This window comes from Mandrillus leucophaeus, unplaced genomic scaffold (genome assembly GCF_000951045.1).
Source record: "Mandrillus leucophaeus isolate KB7577 unplaced genomic scaffold, Mleu.le_1.0 Scaffold384, whole genome shotgun sequence".
Taxonomy (NCBI): Eukaryota; Metazoa; Chordata; class Mammalia; order Primates; family Cercopithecidae; genus Mandrillus; species Mandrillus leucophaeus.
The window spans coordinates 2,467,404-2,484,517 of record NW_012104076.1 but is presented as its reverse complement, the minus strand read 5'-3'; the positions used below and the strand labels follow the sequence as shown (position 1 = coordinate 2,484,517).

Here is a 17,114-nt window from a genome sequence, read left to right as displayed (position 1 = left end):
GTTATATATATATTTATATATTTATATTTCTGCTTTGCCATGTGGCTTTTTGATTAAATCAATATATTATCTTCATACACACATATTTATCCAATATAGAAACAGAAATTTACGGATGGAAAGAACCATAGGTCCAGGACATCGAGACAGCCTGCATCTCCGTAGGTATAACCAGTAATGTTATCATTCCTTACATGAGTATTTAGTGTGTCCTTGAATTCTTTAAGAGTCATGAAAATATCAGGAGGAAATGGGACAGATGTAATTGTTGATGTGGGAAAATGGTATGGTGGTGTGGGTTTCTTTATCTTAACTTCATAATGGCTTTGAGCACATCTCTAAACTGTAGTCTACCATGGGGATTATTCACAGAAGGGGAGGCATGCATATACTTTGAGGACCAGCACGAATGTATTATGTCCAGCCTTCAGATGACATCACACTCTTGCTATGTAGTTGCAGCTCTGAAACAGTTGGGCTTAAACAGAAGCAGCTGGTCCTAAACCTACAAAGTTCTTTATTAATCCTCAAGAAAATGTAATATAAATGGAATGTATCAAGGTGGTCAGTGGCAGGATAGTGCGGTTATCCTGCATTTGTTGAGATAAGCTTATGAGCAGATCATTTACATAATACACCACCAGCCCGACTCAGGTCACAGGCCAGTTTAGTTCTTCAACCATTATATCAGGTGTGGTTTTTGGTTCTACATTGTCTTTTAAAAATATTTTAGAGAAAATTTATTAACATGGTGGAAATCAATGGAAGAAACACATTAAATTAACTAGAAAGTTTCTACAGAGCCACCACTAGTAAGCAGTAATTCTAGTGCTTGTCAATTGCGTAGAGTTCTTTGGCAAAGTAACATTAAACATACCACTGAAAAGTAGTGTCCTGTCTCTGGAATATTCTGTTTTGTCTTCATATTCGGAGATCAATCCTTTTTTAAATAAAAGTTTGAAGAGTATTTTTTTCCTTTCTACTGAAATAAAAGGGGGCCAATCTTTGAAAAGCAAAATCTTTAAGAAAAATAAGTAACTTTCTTATATAACCCAAAACATGCTTTGAGGAGAAACTATTTTTTAATGATTTTCCCACCCCCATTTACTTTGTTCTGTAAAAGTGGTTTATAGTCATGTTATTTCAGTTCCAAGGTATCATTGACAGTCCCAGAATATATCAGATAAGATGGCTATATTTTGAATAATAAAATACTGTACCCAGCCTCCCCCAAGTTGTGAGCAATACTCATTCTTTTAAATTTGAGATAGTACACTGCTAATAATGAGGTTAATGCATTGCATTTTTTTAAACAAAAATAAAAGACTCGAAAACCTGCATAAAATATTTATGGAAATGGAGTGTTTGAAGACAAGCCAAAATTTAATCTTAATTGCATGAATTCCTATCACAGTTTTAGTTGGTTTGCTGAAAATATTGCAAGTCATAGCACTGGAATAAATAGCTGTGAGACCAAAAGGCTACACACCCAACTTTTGAAGCCTTCATTTATGTAAAATTCCTAGAAAACGCAAGTGCTCGTATGTGTATGTCTTAACACATAAGGAGGCACTGTTGAGGTACTGCTTATTGGTTTGTCTGAGGAAAAACATTTATTGATAGCAGGAAAATATTTCAGTCTTCATTTTTTATTGTAGGTATCAGGATTTTAGTGCGTGACTAACTATATATAAGTTTAGACCCACATCTAGGATGATGAGGATATTCTAGGTGGGAAGAAGAAGAGTACAGATGTGCTCCCAGGGTGTTCAGTCACGCAGAAGATAGCAAGCTTCAGAAGACAGTTGATACATTTCATTTGGGTGAAATCACAGTGTGTCCAATCTTTTTCAGTTTGGAGCTTTATCACATAAGATAAAGGGAAAAGCAGATTGCAAAAATTGTAGAATAGAAACTTTTTAAATTCTTACTTGAAATTTTGCTTTTTAACAATACACAACTCTTTTGATCCTAGGTTATAAACACACAAGTTCTGATACTTTAATTTTGACATTATATTTTCTGAAGAAAAGTTTTCATCTTGTTTGAGTCTATGACTTGAATTAACATAATGTTATGAGTTTAGCTACACCAAATAACCAGTGATGCCATTGGGGTGCCTGCCTCTTCCTGCATCTCAGCAGAGTGAACTGTGAAACATAATTGTATTCCTGTTTCAGCCTTTTATTGTCATTTCGTCAATGAATGTCAACCTGTGATTTAATCTCGTTATTCACAAAGCCTCTTGAATTACATTTCTGATCTGTCTCTTAGACTTACCTTCTCCTGTCTCTTCACTTTTACTTTATTAGTCACAAGAACCCCAGGAATTTTGTCTCCCTATTTTTTCCTTTTTAATTTGCTGTGAAGCTAAGACAAGTTTTCTTACCTTTTTCTTGAGCCAACAGACCTTCTCAAACAGAAACCCTCCTTTGTCTTTAATCCTGCTGTCCTCAGACCCATTTCTTTCCTCTCCCCAGAGTCTCAGTTTCATCCATCCTTGACTCCACAATGTCTTCCTTGTGCAAATAAAGCATTAGAGGGGATTTTGAGTGGGGACTGAAGTGTGCAGGGCTAAGGGTTTCTAAGATTCCTGTCATAAAGCTAACAGAATTGCCCTCTTCCTTCTGTTTATAAAAGCAGACTTCTTCATGATTCGAACACCTTGGAGGAGTTTTACACAGGTCTGCCTGGGCTTCTTCCAAAGTGGTTATACATGAGGTAGTTGCATTTTTGGTCTCCAGATAGGCATGTTAGTAAGATGGGAAGTAGAAAGATGTTAAATACTAACGTTTTAGGTTTGGCAGTTAATTAGCAAAGATTACCAGGTCCTTTGTTGGTGGTCCTTCTAGATTTTATAAGATCAAGTTGAAGATTTTTGAAAAGCAAGAATGCTGTTTGTGTAAAGTAACACAGAGGAAGGAAGGAGACACATGCAAGATTTGTTAGGGCTGAAGATTCCAAGCAACAGCATCAAATCTATTCTTTTCTATATAGTTGTAAATGAGTGTGTGTTTAACAAATTCAGAAGCCAAGAGGACCATTCCACACGGACACAGAGCAAGCACACGAAGTGTGATTCATCTTTGTAACTAGGTAGCTGTTAGAATAATTTTTATTCTGAGTGATAGAAGTGAAATGTAAATAATTTTCTCTGTAGACAACTCTGATGCTCTAAAGCAGGGGTCCCGAACCCCGCGGCTGCAGACTAGTACTTGTCCATGGCCTATAAGGAACCAGGCTGCACAGCAGGAGGTGAGTGGTGGGCGGGCGAGCATGACTGCCTGAGCTCCACCTCCTGTCAGATCAGTGGTGGCGTGAGATTCTCACAGGAATGTGAACCCTATTGTGAAATATGCACGGGAAGGATCTAGGTTGCACACTCCTTAGGATAATCTAATGATAAATGTAACATGCCTGAATCATTGAATCATCCCAAAACTATACCCCCCCCCTCACGTCTGTGGAAAAATTGTCTTCCATGAAACTGGTCCCTGGTTACCAAAAAGTTTGGGGACTGCTGCTTTAAGGTGACTGCTAAAGTCTTCAAGTATATCCTGATAACAAAGTGTAGTGTTCGATTTTGAGGTCTCTAAAGACCCTTTCCTCCTTCTTGTTTATCCCTTGATCTGTCTGCTGCTGAGCTGCTGTTCTGTTAAGGAACAGGAGGCTGCCCCTCCATTATGAAGTATACATATGAAATCTTTCCTAGGAAGAGGAAATTCTAACTGGCCTGGAACCTGCCGTCTTCATACGGGAAATTTTCTTGAAGAGAGCCTGATAGTCAGAATTAGCTGGGTGTAGTTGACCTTTCATCCTTTCTCATACTCTGACTTGATTTTTGATCCCCAGGACCTGAGTGGCATAGGTCACTCATTTTGAAGGGGAGCCTACATATAAGTTAATTTGGTTTTTATTCAGGAAGAAAAATAACAAATACCCTCTGTTCTCTTTCCTAATATTCCTTATCATTTGCTCATAGGTTAAAATCTATTCATATTTGTCTTAATGATTGGCAGTTCTAAAATCCCATCTAAAATGAAGACTTTGTACCCAGCAACTAGGTGATCTGTATAGTAAGAAGTCATTGTCTCTTTTTCATCCTACATGAGTTTTACCATCTTTGTTCCTTTCTTAGAGTAGTAGCTGCTAGTTGTCAAGGTTTGTCTTAAATTTTATCAGAAAGGTAAGCATATATGTTTGATCTTCAAGTTGTAGAAAGATGATTTAGCCCTATGAATAAATTTAAAGACCAAATTATTTTTGCTGAGGGTGATTTATAAATAAATATGAGGCAACCATTGGTGTCACATGTGAACTTTCCATTTGATTGCTAGTTTAATCAGTCCACATCTAAATGTGGAACCTTCTCTATTCCTATGGAGGAAGACGTGTGTATTTGGTTTATTAAAACCTGCTGATGTCTCCAGAACTAAATTTGTTCCTCTATAGGCCTCTGGGTAGCTGTAGCTAAAAAGCAGAAATGTATGGTTTTAGCTGGTCTGATTACCTGACTTCCAGCCCTGTACAGGTGTGCAGGAATAAATTAACATGAGCTACCTCTGATGAGCCACTGCATACATTAACAACAGAGGTGAAGATGCGAGAACATGTTACCTACCTCCTGTTACCACCTTCTCAGCATAGCAACATCCATTTTTTCCATGATTCTCTATGTTTGGAAACTTATACAGAACTTTTTCTAGGGAGGGCTTTTCAGTAAATACACATGATTTCACCAGGTAATACCTCTAAGAAATGAGCCACTTAGCACCAATTCAAGATAACGATTAGTATATTTGCCCTAATATAATTAGCTGTCAAATACGATGTGGTAATCCCCTCCAAGTAAAAGGGGAGAACATTTTAAAGCATTAGCTCTTTCATTTCATTGCCAATCAAACTACAAGTCTCCATTTCTAAAATTCTCTTATAACGTGAAGTTGTGCAGATCCTCTGACTTCTAAATGTTAAGGAAGAGTTTTTTTTTTTCCCCCCCTGCTACTCCATTTGGTTTCACAATAGAGCCAGATGAATAAACCTTTTGTACTTATCTCCATTACTTTCCATCAGAAGCAAACACACAAAATAAATCCCCCTCCTGAGTAATTGCTAGTTGTGCCCTCCTCAAGCAAAACTTTGGTAGTAAGATAAACTTCAGTGTCATTCCTGTCCCTGGGGTTCTTTTTAGATACTGGGAGAAGAGCAGTGAGCAAAACGGTCTCCTTGTATCATGGAGAGAGACTCTGTCAAGCCTAAAGTGAGCCTCGGATCTTCCTAATGACCTCCTGCTGGCCCAGCTGGATGCAAGACAAGCTCATTTAAGCCTCTGCTGACCTTTCACTCCTCCACTGCAAGAACCACACCAGTCATTTCCCCCGTCTTCAGAACTGTGTACCAAATAGACCACAAAGCTTCATGGCTGATGAATGATTGCCTTTTCATGATGCAAAGAGATTTTTACAAATTTCTATTGACGGGAGTTAACATTAAGTCTCTTGTGGAATTATAACTTCTGTTGCACATACATAATGCTTCTATATAGCTCTTATTTTTACCTTCCTCATAAAGGAACAATCTACTGTTCTTGCCAGCATTATCTTGAAAATTCAGGCCAAAATATCTGAGCAGAATGCACATATTGATTGCACCAGTGGTATTTTTCATGATGAGACCACTTAGAAAGGGTCTTCCTGATTTCCACGTCCCTCAGAATCTATCTGACCTTCTCACAGACTTTATTGGTATGAATCTTTCTTATATGTAACTATTTATTTGAGAGGCTCATTTTTGTAGCCCATCTTCTGTTTTTAAAAAACATAGGCTGTTTTCTACCCAGAAGAGGGTGGTAAGACCGTACATGTACATTAACATTCACTTGTATAACTCGGGTAAGTTCAGTTTTGTCTTAGGTGAAAGGCTGCTGTCAACCCTTCTGCTGTAAGTGATCATTCGTGGTTGTACTAAGAGGAAGGGATACCTTCTTTGCCTAAATTTCATAATCAAGGTTTAGCAATGAAGATTTTTTTTTCTTTTTTTACAGCCTTCTCAGAAATAATGTGCTTGCCATAAGACTCCCACAAGCTTCAAATAAATGAATGTGGCAGAATTGGAAAGAAGCTTGTCCTTGCCAAAAAATTGCAACGTCATAAAAGAGGAATTTGGTAACTTTGATTCTTGAGTGCCAAGATACATGTGTGAGGGAGAGGCAGGCAAGCTGAGACGAGGAAGAAAGAATACTTTTTAGGAAAGGACAATTTTTCTTCGGTTATTTCACATAAAACTACACTTTTAAAATATACCTAGATTTTATGTCCTAATGCAAGCTGCTTGAATTAAAACAGGAGTTGTAAATTCCTGGTAAAAAGCTGTTATGCCTAAAGTGTTAGTGATCCTAACTCTAGTACTTTGTAGAGTTTATTTGTTCTTTTATTAACTAGGGGGGGAAAATGTTACCCACTTCTAGTTTAATTCTTTTTGTTGCTTGCTCTGATTTTGACTTTACCTTAGGAAAGAAAAAAAAGACAAGTGTTTCTAACAGAATATATGTAAGCGGTGCCTCAATATTGCTATTGCATATATCAATCTGAATTATTACCAGCCATTCAAAAATTGTGCTAATGTTCTAATCTAAATTCATCCACATAATGTATATGTGTGTTTATACATAAACATCCACATAAATAAGAATATCAAAAGACAGATCATTCTTAATTGCCAGAATAGACATCTACATCTTAGAGAGTGATGTATGAAGTAACTTTATCACATTGATGGGAAATAAGATTTCGTAAGTAAAACAACACCCATTTGGGCACCAAGAACAACAGAACTGCAGCTGGTAGCCTTGTAGGTCTGATGCCCAGCGGAGGGGAGCCGCTCTAACTCTGCCGCCTTTTTAGTCTGCTCTGTCACTGAGGGGGCACTGGTGGGTCAGTTCGCTCACTCGTAATTGTGTTTTACAGACTTCTAAAGCAATTGGCTCAGTCAGTCCCAATTCAATAAAAGTGGAGAGCAAGAGAGAGAGCACTTTTGTTCTATTTTTTACTTGAAATTATTTCATTCAGCAGTCTGTCTTTTTTATTACCAGGACTTGACATTAGCACTCCAAGCTATATTAGCATCCATTTCAGCAGTTCAGTAATGGTATTAAAAAAACACTTAACTTCAACGGTGAATGGTTGTATGACAGTACCATAAAAAATCCACATTAAAAAAAACTTATGTATTTGTCCCAGCAAATTATTTTTCACTTGTTTAACCACTTCAAAACTATATTCTCATGACGGGTATTCACGAGGACTTTCTTGTTCTCAGCAACAGCTAACAGTGGTGCTCGGTTGATCAGGGAACTGAGGAAAGAGGAAAGGGAAATCCAGTGAAGACAGGGTAGGTAAAGATGCTGTTTACCCTGTAGTTAGATTACCTTCCATTCATCAGTGGAGATGGAATTGGCAACCTCAGAGCACCCAAGGTGAAATTCTTGGATCCTCATGCATGACTGGGATTTGATTTTGAACCCAACACTCTCCAAACTTGGGAGCAAAGCCTAACTACTTTGGCACTGCAGTGTGCTCATAAATGACTACATTAGTTTCTAAATTTTGATTAAACATTCAGTAATTAATCAATGGTAGACACGAAGCAGTTGGCAAGGTCCAGAGCTGCAAAATGTTTAAGACATAAAACATTACGAAGTAATTAGAATATGCTCCTTCAAGAGAAGGATTGCCTTCAATAAAGAGGTAAATGATAGCATCCTGTTTATTGTGGACGTAGGCAGCCAAAGCAATATGATAAACTGCTGGAGATACACATATCAGTAATCATCCACATTATTAGTGTCATTAATCATAATTCCAAAAATATGACAGCAGCAGCCAACTTTTTGACCAATTTTGCTTCTGCCTGTTGGCCATTATAACTTCACTAATAGACTGCAGAGCTCCTATGCGTGGCAGTTTGCATTGAGAATGGAAGGTTAATTATATTTGAGCTGCTGATTTCTTTTCTCCTTGGAAAAGGCTTAGCACTTTGACATTCCCAGGAGCTCACTGTTGTTAAATCAGTAAAAGTACTTTATTGAAATTTTCTTTGTTGGTCAGGAATGAGATGTTTCAAATGAGATATAAGCACCAGGCTGGAACAGTTGCTAATGCTTCCTGCTTCAAAGTGATCCTTGGACAGCAAGATGAACTCAGTGGTTTCTTTAGATCACTTTGCTCTCTCATTTCTTGGGTAAAAAGTTCAGTGCTGTGTGGTGATACACCAGGAAATCCCACAAGATTAGTGGTAGTCTCAACATGTATCTCTATGACCAGGATGTTGAGAGTGGTTAATAACATAAGAGGGAATAAGTACTTCTTTAATACAAAATCCTGCATTTCAGACTCTGCCTGTGCAAATAAAAAGTAAAACGAACTTCACAAAAATCATCCATTTCTAAATACTAAAACATTTAGTAGCATACATGCATTGCTGGTTGGTTAAATGAAGTTTTCATTTTTTGGCTGGTAGTTTTGACATTTAATCAAAGTTGTAAATTAGATTATGCTCACTCTTCTTGTTCAGGTGTCTTTATTAGTGTCATTTTCAACACAGAATTCTAGATAAAGCCATAGTTAAATAATAATATTGATTGTCCTACAAAATACCGTCACCTCCCTTGGGGAACTCATGCATCCCGAATGTTGTATTTTAAGAAGATCATAAATTAACCATTTTAGGCTGGGCGTGGTGGCTCACGCCTGTAATTCCAGCACTTTGGGAGGCTGAGGCAGGCAGATTGCTTGAGACCAGGAGTTCAAGACCAGCATGGCCAACATAGCAAAAACCCTTCTATGCTGACCAAAAAAAAAAAAAAAAGTTGGGTGTGGTGGCACATGCCTGTAAAAATTAGCTCCTATTATTTTGGAAATATATCTTCTAAAATCTTTATATAAGTCAGACTATATAAAACAAGGAATGGAAAGCTTGAGGGTTAATTTGTCCAGGGTAAATACAAAACTCAAAATTAAAGCTCAGATTTATTCTCAGTAAGTCCTTAAAAGATGCCAGGGCTCATGGCTTTGCTTTTTCTTACCCAACAATAGTAGTAAACTGAGCACCATATGAGCTGCCTGATTGAGAACACTTCCAAATGCTGTGAAAACATAATCCTGTTCACAGTGTAACACTCATCTCACATTACAGCGCAACAGGTACCTATTGAATAATCAGCACCCTTGAGAAGCCTCGATGTGTCAGATACAACTCAAAAGTAAAATGGTTAGGGAATGGGGCTGCTGGATATCAATTCTACACTTAACCTGAGCATCCAGCATACACATTTCCCATCTACCAATCTGCCTTCCCAAATGCCATCCCTACATTAACATTTTTTATGCATTCCACAGCAATGACAAATTGTTTTCTAACTGTAGCGCCAGATTTAGTATGCGAAAGACATGTTTGCCTCTGCCAACAAACCAATAATTCTCACTAACGTCTTCAGAGTTACAACATTTATAAAGTTGCAAAGTGGAGTAAACAAACCATCTGTTTGGCTTTTCCATATATGTCATGCTTTCTTATCAGCATATTACGATTCATTTAGTAAACAAATTTGGTGATTTCGTTCACGTCAAAGTTAGATCGGAAGCTTGAAGATGATTAACATTCCTGGGACAAGCACATTAATACATTGCTTCCCCTGCAAAGTTAAATGGCTTCTCAGGAGAATCGCCCCTTGTTGACAAGATGAGACTGTCAATTTTGTTTGCCTGCCACATTAGGGGCCATACGGGGATGGCAGGCTCTGAGAGAGGGGAGTCGTGTAGGCAGCATAATTCACTGTGAATTGAGAAAAGAAGTCTAATTCTGATAAATGGTCGACCCCAATACATCCTACCTGTTATTACAACAGACGTGCCATATCTGTGCAGTAAATTAGCTAAACCCCTAAAGAGTTTGGTGGGAGCTTATCTTCAAGTGAATAATTTGAATGTAGAGGAAACTGCCTGCGTGACCAGTATGGATGATTTGTTTTATATTGAAAGGGGTTGAAATGACTGAATTTCATACTTTTAATTTGCAAGAATTTGCTTAGATTTTGTTTCTTGCATTTAATATGTACTTCCTTACATTTGGGGCTTTTTGAGTGTTACCCACTAGAATTTCACATTGAATTTTCTTACTGAGCTAGGGGATGGTTTTCAGATCTTTTGGACGGAATCTTTAAATAATAACCTGTAGAACAACTACTAATTTTACAGAAAGGTATAGTGTCAAAAGTATCATTTTGTACACAGAGCCATAAGCATTCATTATTAATAAATGATAATACAAAAATTTTGAGGTAAGTGTAATAGATAGTATTGTAGCAATCCAGATAAGAAAAGGACTAATGAGAGGCAGAAGTTTTAATTTTTCATTTCTGTGGATTTGGATAGCAGGTTTACATTTCTACTCAAAAGTATTGTTGACTCAGTAGTCCCAAAATATACTTAACCCTAGCATCTAGACTTACCCAGATTGGATATAAATTTATCTCTCTCTCTCCCCCCTCCCCATATACATGTATGTAGACACATACATACAAACAAATAGGCATGCATATGGTATCTGCTATGTATATGTTATTATGATTATTCTGCACAATATCATTTGAGAATTGGGGAATGTGTGTGTGTTGAACAGCAGAGTTGAGCTGGAAAATAAAGGCAAAAACTAATCCAAAGTGGGGCCTCAATTATTTTTCACTTGAGGCATTCTAATTAATTATCAAGTATTTTGTTTCAATTCAGTAAGTTTAGACTAGTTCAAATCTGATTAAGAATTAAGACACTTTGTGCAGCCTATAGCTTGATTCATTATTCAGTCTCTGACTGCCAGTCTTATTTTCTAATTTGGTGATGCAACTTGTTTTTTGTTTTTTGTTTTCTTTTTCATGTCTTCCCTGTATCTTAAAGTCAAGTTTAAAACCTCAAAACACTTTCTTTAGATAGTGTTTTTGTTTTTAGTTTTAATTTTTATGGACCAGACATCACATTAAATCTAACTTAATGTGATGAGAAAAGAGAAATCCAAGGCAAGACTTGCTTTCTTTCTGAAGGGCATTTGCACTTACTTGACTACATTTGGTGAATTTCATGTCTTCTGTGGTTGCATGGTAAAGTTTCCATCAAAGGAACAGAAAAAGACTGGTAGTCCACTTTAGTCCAGTTAGAGTACTTCCACTCAGCATTTCAAAGAAGAAAGAAGTTTGGTTCTGCAGCACCCTCCCCTCAGTCCAAGGTTTTATAACTTTTTGCTTTTAAAGGTGATCTTGGTCTTTAAGAAGCTTTTGGTAAATTCACAGTATAGAAAGAGTACAGAGGTTTAAAGGAAGCATTTGTAATTCCAAGCATAGCCCAAGTTACAGGGCTTTTTCATGCCCTAATTTTGTGGCATTCCCTTATAACACACTAGGGTATTAATAGCGTCAGAATCACCATTTGTAGTGTCGCCACCACCTTTCCTTGGATATTCTGTTACATGAGTCCTACCTTGGGATCATTGTTTTCTTCCCTTCTACAGTGTATTTTGGGAAATACTTCCTGAAGACTCATGCATATTATTGATGGAAGGGAAACTAATGTACTTTTAAGTACCTCCTCTGTACAGAGTATTCTACTTCATGTGCAGGGCACATAATATTGAATAAGATTTAGTTATGTTCTTGAAAGTGAACATCTGGGGCTAAGGTTTGGACCACTGCCTTAATGATTACCACTGCACTTCCTAAGACAAAATCCTTATCCCTTCTACCTGTGAACTCATGTTTCTTTCTTGCCTTCCAAATCAAAACAAGTAGAAACCTTTCTGCTGTTCATGTTCTTATAGAATATAAGATGTTCTGATACAGTCTAGATTTTTGTTAATGATAATTCTTCCCTCTTTCCTAGAGATAAATATTCAGAACACTAAATCTGTTTGTAGAAAAACCATCTCTATCACTGGAGAACTCAAAATTGGTTCCTTGTTGGATTCTTTGTTCCAATTGTTGCATACAACTGAGTATGGCTTCCTCTGCCAGGGAGTCTCCCCGCCGGTTTCCAGCACTCTCTGGCCTTCCTCCCATTTTAGGGTCTTCTCTCTACATCTGATTATTAGTAGGTGAGAGTTCTTTCTGTGTCTATTCCATCTTCCCTTTCTTTTCACCTCTTCAGTTTTGCTGATCCTGATAAACTTGTAATAGTCCTCAAATTGCTATTAACCCTAGGTCTTTGAATCTCATGAGGACAGTATTTTATGACAGCTAATGGTCTGGATTGACTGATTCAAGAATCCAACAATAGGTCTTTGTTAAAATCAAGTGCTGTCTTTTGTCCATTCTGTGGAGACTGAACCCTAACCTCTTGGGCAGGATCAGTACCCTCTAAAGAATTTTAGTCTGTTTTCCTTCTCGTGCTTTCCTTCCTTCCACCTTAGGAATACTGTGTGAGTTTGTGAGAAAATCTTCAAGCCCACTATCATGAGAGTGAACAGCAGACTTTCCTCAGTCCATCCTTCCCATCTCCACTTCAAGTGTTTTGCATACGGCATTTAGTAGGATTATTAAACAAAAATGAAATAGATTAAGAATTGAACATAAAAGAATCAATTCTTGTGAACTGTGGTCGCATAATGGAAATCGACTACCATGAATGAACCCGTGTACTGAAGTTATGAAGAGCAGAGCTAATGCACTGCCATGAGTTCATCTTTATTATTGCATTACACCTGAATCAATTGATAAAGTAGCTTTTTTTTTAAAGTGAGGGATGGCACTTAATTGAATAAAAGTCAATGTAATTATATTAGCAGAGGCCAACAGTACTGCTGACAGCGGAAAAGGGACACTGTTGAACAGAGTGCCAGAGCTGGTCTACACATTTCTGCACATCGTTTGGTTGACAGATATTGAGGGCTGGTACATCGTCTAATTAGATTACAGATTTCTACTGCTGTAAGTGAGAAATGAAGAGAAAATCTCTTCCTGGTAACATATTGGTGGAGATGTGTAATTTCACAAGTCATCTTAGAGAAGATGTGTCCATCTGGGTGATCAGTGTGTCCTTTTCTCAATGTTAATTTATTCTTCCTTATTCAGTATGTCTTGATTCATCTGCTGTGTGTCTGGCTGCTATTTTCTCAGCAGTGAACCTAGGAAGTGGTAACTGCAGATGTGTGAGAAGCAACAGAGTTCTAGATTACAGTCATCGCAAAATGTGTGCTCGTGAAGTTAAGAAAGGGGGAGGGTGTTAAAAATAATAAACAGGGATAGGATTTCGTGAGCTGCATATAGTTGGCAGATTGTTTTATCAATAGAATAATAGCGCATAGCGTAACTCTACTTCCACATTCTTGTAATAACTCTGGTGGTGTACCCACATGTCAGAGTAAAGACCTCACAGTAGGCATTTCCTGCACTTTGCTTAGCAACCTGCACTTGGAGTCACCTGCCATCTGACACCAAGGAAACGGGGAATTACTGTGTCAGAGCAGGGACCGTGGGGACAACTTCTGTTTATCATTCACATACCCACACACTGCATGCATCTGTTTAAAACTCATTTGTGGATGATGATGATGCTGTGAATTTGGTTTATTTTAATTTGATTTATGATTTTTGGATTATACAGCTGATCTGAAAATCATCAAGACAGCGTATGGGATGATCGCTTATGACAGAAAATAATTTTGTGATCAGAACGTTTTAAATCCCTATTTTATTGTTTACGTTTTTCAAAACCAGATGTCTAGAATGTGAATTTGTTTTCTCTCTCTCTCTTTCTCTCTCTTTCTCTCTCTCTCTCTGTCTCTTATTCTTGCTTTCTTTTGTGATCGATTTAGCAAAAGATTAGAAAGCTGATCTTATTGTCACAAGGTAAGCTCAGCCTTCCTAAGTGCAGTTGGAGAGGGCTGCTGCCCTCTGCCCCTTAAAACCCAGAGTGCTGTATATTGTCTTGTGTGGAAAGGTGGAGAAGTGTTCCCCACCTTTCTTGTCTCTGAGGCACATACCTCTCAACCATCTCTAGGAAATATCAACCGTGTTTGCCACCAAATGGAATGACGCATTTTGGTCTTCCATACTTTTAAGTGTAATCGGGAGGTCTGTTGAACTTTATATCAGCCATTTAGGTCATTTCTCTTATCACAATTACTTCTCCAAGCTGTAGAGCTTCCACCAGTATTGAGAAGCTTTTATTTATCTGTAGATACGTTCGTTTATTTTTTGGAAAGGTAACCTTCAATTTAGGTACTGTTGAACATGTGAGCCTTTGCAGGTGGAGAGAGGTATATGCCCAAGGGCACTTTAAAAATAAGTGGGGGATATAAATACAAAGACAATGTTTCCAGATAGATGATAACATATCAGGCTTTGTAAATCATGATGTCCCTGTGGATTCTCTGGGACAAATCCTGTCTATATATATATACAAGCAAAGCAGTCAGTGAGTAGAATAAAAGTTTTGCTTGTCTAAGAAGTATGGGTTCCAGTTGTTAAAATAGAGGAACCCTGTGTTATTGTTGTGCTTGATTTTTTTTTTTTTTTTTTTTTTTGTGTTTTAATTTTGTACCTCTGGGTTTTTTTTTTTTTTTTTTTCTGTTGAGTGTGACTTTTTTTAAAAAGGTGGGTGGATTTTATTTTTTAAAAAAGTTTCTGTTTTTCAGTTTTTGTCTTAAATAATTAAATTTTAAAGTAGAATTACTCGATGAAAATATTTTGGACACTAAAATGCACATACTTCTAAAAAGTAAATGTATTTTATTATTAGATTTAACTGGGATTACCAAATCATTCTGACAAAAGGCATTCGTGTTGTTAAAAGACAGTCTATAACCCTATTTCAAATTGCTTAATCTGTTAAGCTATTGTTTTTCCTTAAAGCTTGAAATGTGGAGGGTAGAGAAGGAAGATTTCATTGTTTTTTGAAGTTATATCTAAATTATCTAGACTACTTTTTAAAAAAATGAATTTTTCCTATACCTCAAAATACAGTGTGTGCTATATAGAAAAGATGTTTATTTTTTCTTGTTTTTAGTTAAATTCAGACTGTTCCATTTAGACAAGCAGAAAGTTTCTATTCTTTTATCCTATTTAATATATATTATAAAATCTCTGCCATGAAATTCTCTGCAGCTGATGCTGCTACATAGTAAAACTAACAGTAATCATTGAGAAAAAGGTGCATGGGTTTGCATTCATCCTACCATTGACAGATTTTCCTCTCTTATAAAAATTATGTTAATGGAAAGTTCCCCTGATTGCACCTCCCACCACCACCACTAAACTCCCAGATCCTGAGGATATAGGAGAATGCTTGCTTTTATAATGGTGTAATTAGCAGTGAATGTGCTTATTTGATACCTAGTGAAAGCTGAATCAATTTTAAAATGCTTTCCTTTTTCTCACCCCTCCCCAACCCCTATCCACCTACCCCCCCCTTCCCTCTTGTTTTCCTAGACACAGTGCCAACATAAACCTACATCGTAAACTGTTGACCAAAGAACTCGATGACATGGGCCTGGACTCATCGCAGCCCTCCCTTAGCAAGGACCTCCGCGATGAATTTTTGGTGAAGATCTATGGTGCCCAGCACCCCATGGGGCTCGATGTCAGGGAAGACGCCTCCTCTCCCGCAGGGACTGAAGACTCCCACCTGAACGGGTATGGGAGAGGCATCGCAGAGGACTACATGGTCCTTGACTTGAGCACCACCTCCAGCCTCCAGTCCAGCAGCAGCATCCATTCCTCCAGAGAATCCGACGCAGGCAGTGACGAGGGGATTCTTCTCGATGACATTGATGGGGCGAGTGACAGTGGGGAGTCAGCACACAAGGCCGAGGCCCCCGCCCTCCCTGGCAGCCTAGGGGCTGAAGTTTCAGGATCTCTTATGTTCAGCAGCTTGTCTGGGAGCAATGGTGGGATCATGTGCAACATTTGCCACAAAATGTACAGCAACAAGGGGACCCTGAGAGTGCACTACAAAACCGTGCATTTGCGAGAAATGCACAAGTGCAAAGTCCCAGGTTGCAATATGATGTTTTCCTCTGTACGAAGCCGAAATCGGCACAGTCAGAACCCTAATCTCCACAAAAACATTCCCTTCACTTCAGTAGATTAGTCTCAGAATGGACACTACAAATGCCAGCTCTCACCAGATGGCCTACGTGTTTGAACTGCCATAGTCAGTGTGCGCTTATGTACTTGGGGTGTGTGTGTGTGTGTGCATTAATGTATGCTCTGTGGCTACATACACACACACGTATTTCCTTGAGATAAATAAGATAAACACTAGGTGCTTTTGAATTTTTTTCACTTCCCTTTATAAAAGTTTTGGGAAAGGAGTGGGATCTTTGATGTAAGGGTGAAAACAGAGTACCCCTTTAAACACACACACACACACACACACAGAGTGTGCAACTAGCCCCAGTTTTGACAGAATAATTCTTGGTCTTCCCCAAAGAGACAATTTGTTGTACCCATGACTGTTGCCTGCAAAAATAAAAGGGAAAAAAAAAAAAAGAAAAAAGAAACAAAAAGGAACTTCTTATAGTTGTCTTTTGTGAACTTTAAGGTTTTGAAAGAATCTTCAATTAAAGCATGGCAGATTCACCTGTAAATATTTAGCCTTGAGGGGCCATTGATGTAAAACAATTGTATTGATGGTTGTTTAACTTTTTTGTTTAATTTTTACAGTTACATCCAGCTGTTAGATATGCAGGAAAAAATAGTTTGCTGGCTAGCTCTATTCATTTATGTTAGCATTAATGCACATTTTTTTTTTTTTTAAAAAAAACCTTGGTCTTGTTTTTACTACCTGTTAGATATAGTGGTAAAGAGGTGCTGGCATGCTTTACAGCACAGATCTGATTTTTTAAAATGTCCTGTACTAGTACATAAATCCTGTCATGCACTTTTTTTCATACACTACAAGGGGATGTGTAATAACCATGCTTCTTTTTTATCCTTAAACTATTGCCATACTTCAGTAAGTGTCTTTTTTTAAAAAAAAATTCACTTGTATAAAAATGGTCTGGTCAGTATAGGGCACAAATGCCAAACAAAGTATTAGTGTTAACACAAAACTGCCAACTTTGCACAAGTT

At 37.7% G+C, this 17,114-nt stretch overlaps 1 protein-coding gene across 2 annotated transcripts in view; it reads left to right on the top strand.

The window, feature by feature from the left end:
• Positions 1 to 16,885, top strand: part of BNC2 (basonuclin 2) — a 412,566-nt gene extending 395,681 nt beyond the window's left edge. For both annotated transcript variants that reach the window (XM_011990863.1, XM_011990862.1), the window contains one exon: positions 15,470 to 16,885. In XM_011990863.1, coding sequence (XP_011846253.1) covers positions 15,470 to 16,130 — 661 coding nt within the window. In that variant the 3' untranslated portion in view covers positions 16,131 to 16,885. The remainder of the gene's footprint in view (positions 1 to 15,469) is intronic.
• Positions 16,886 to 17,114: the final 229 nt, after the last annotated feature.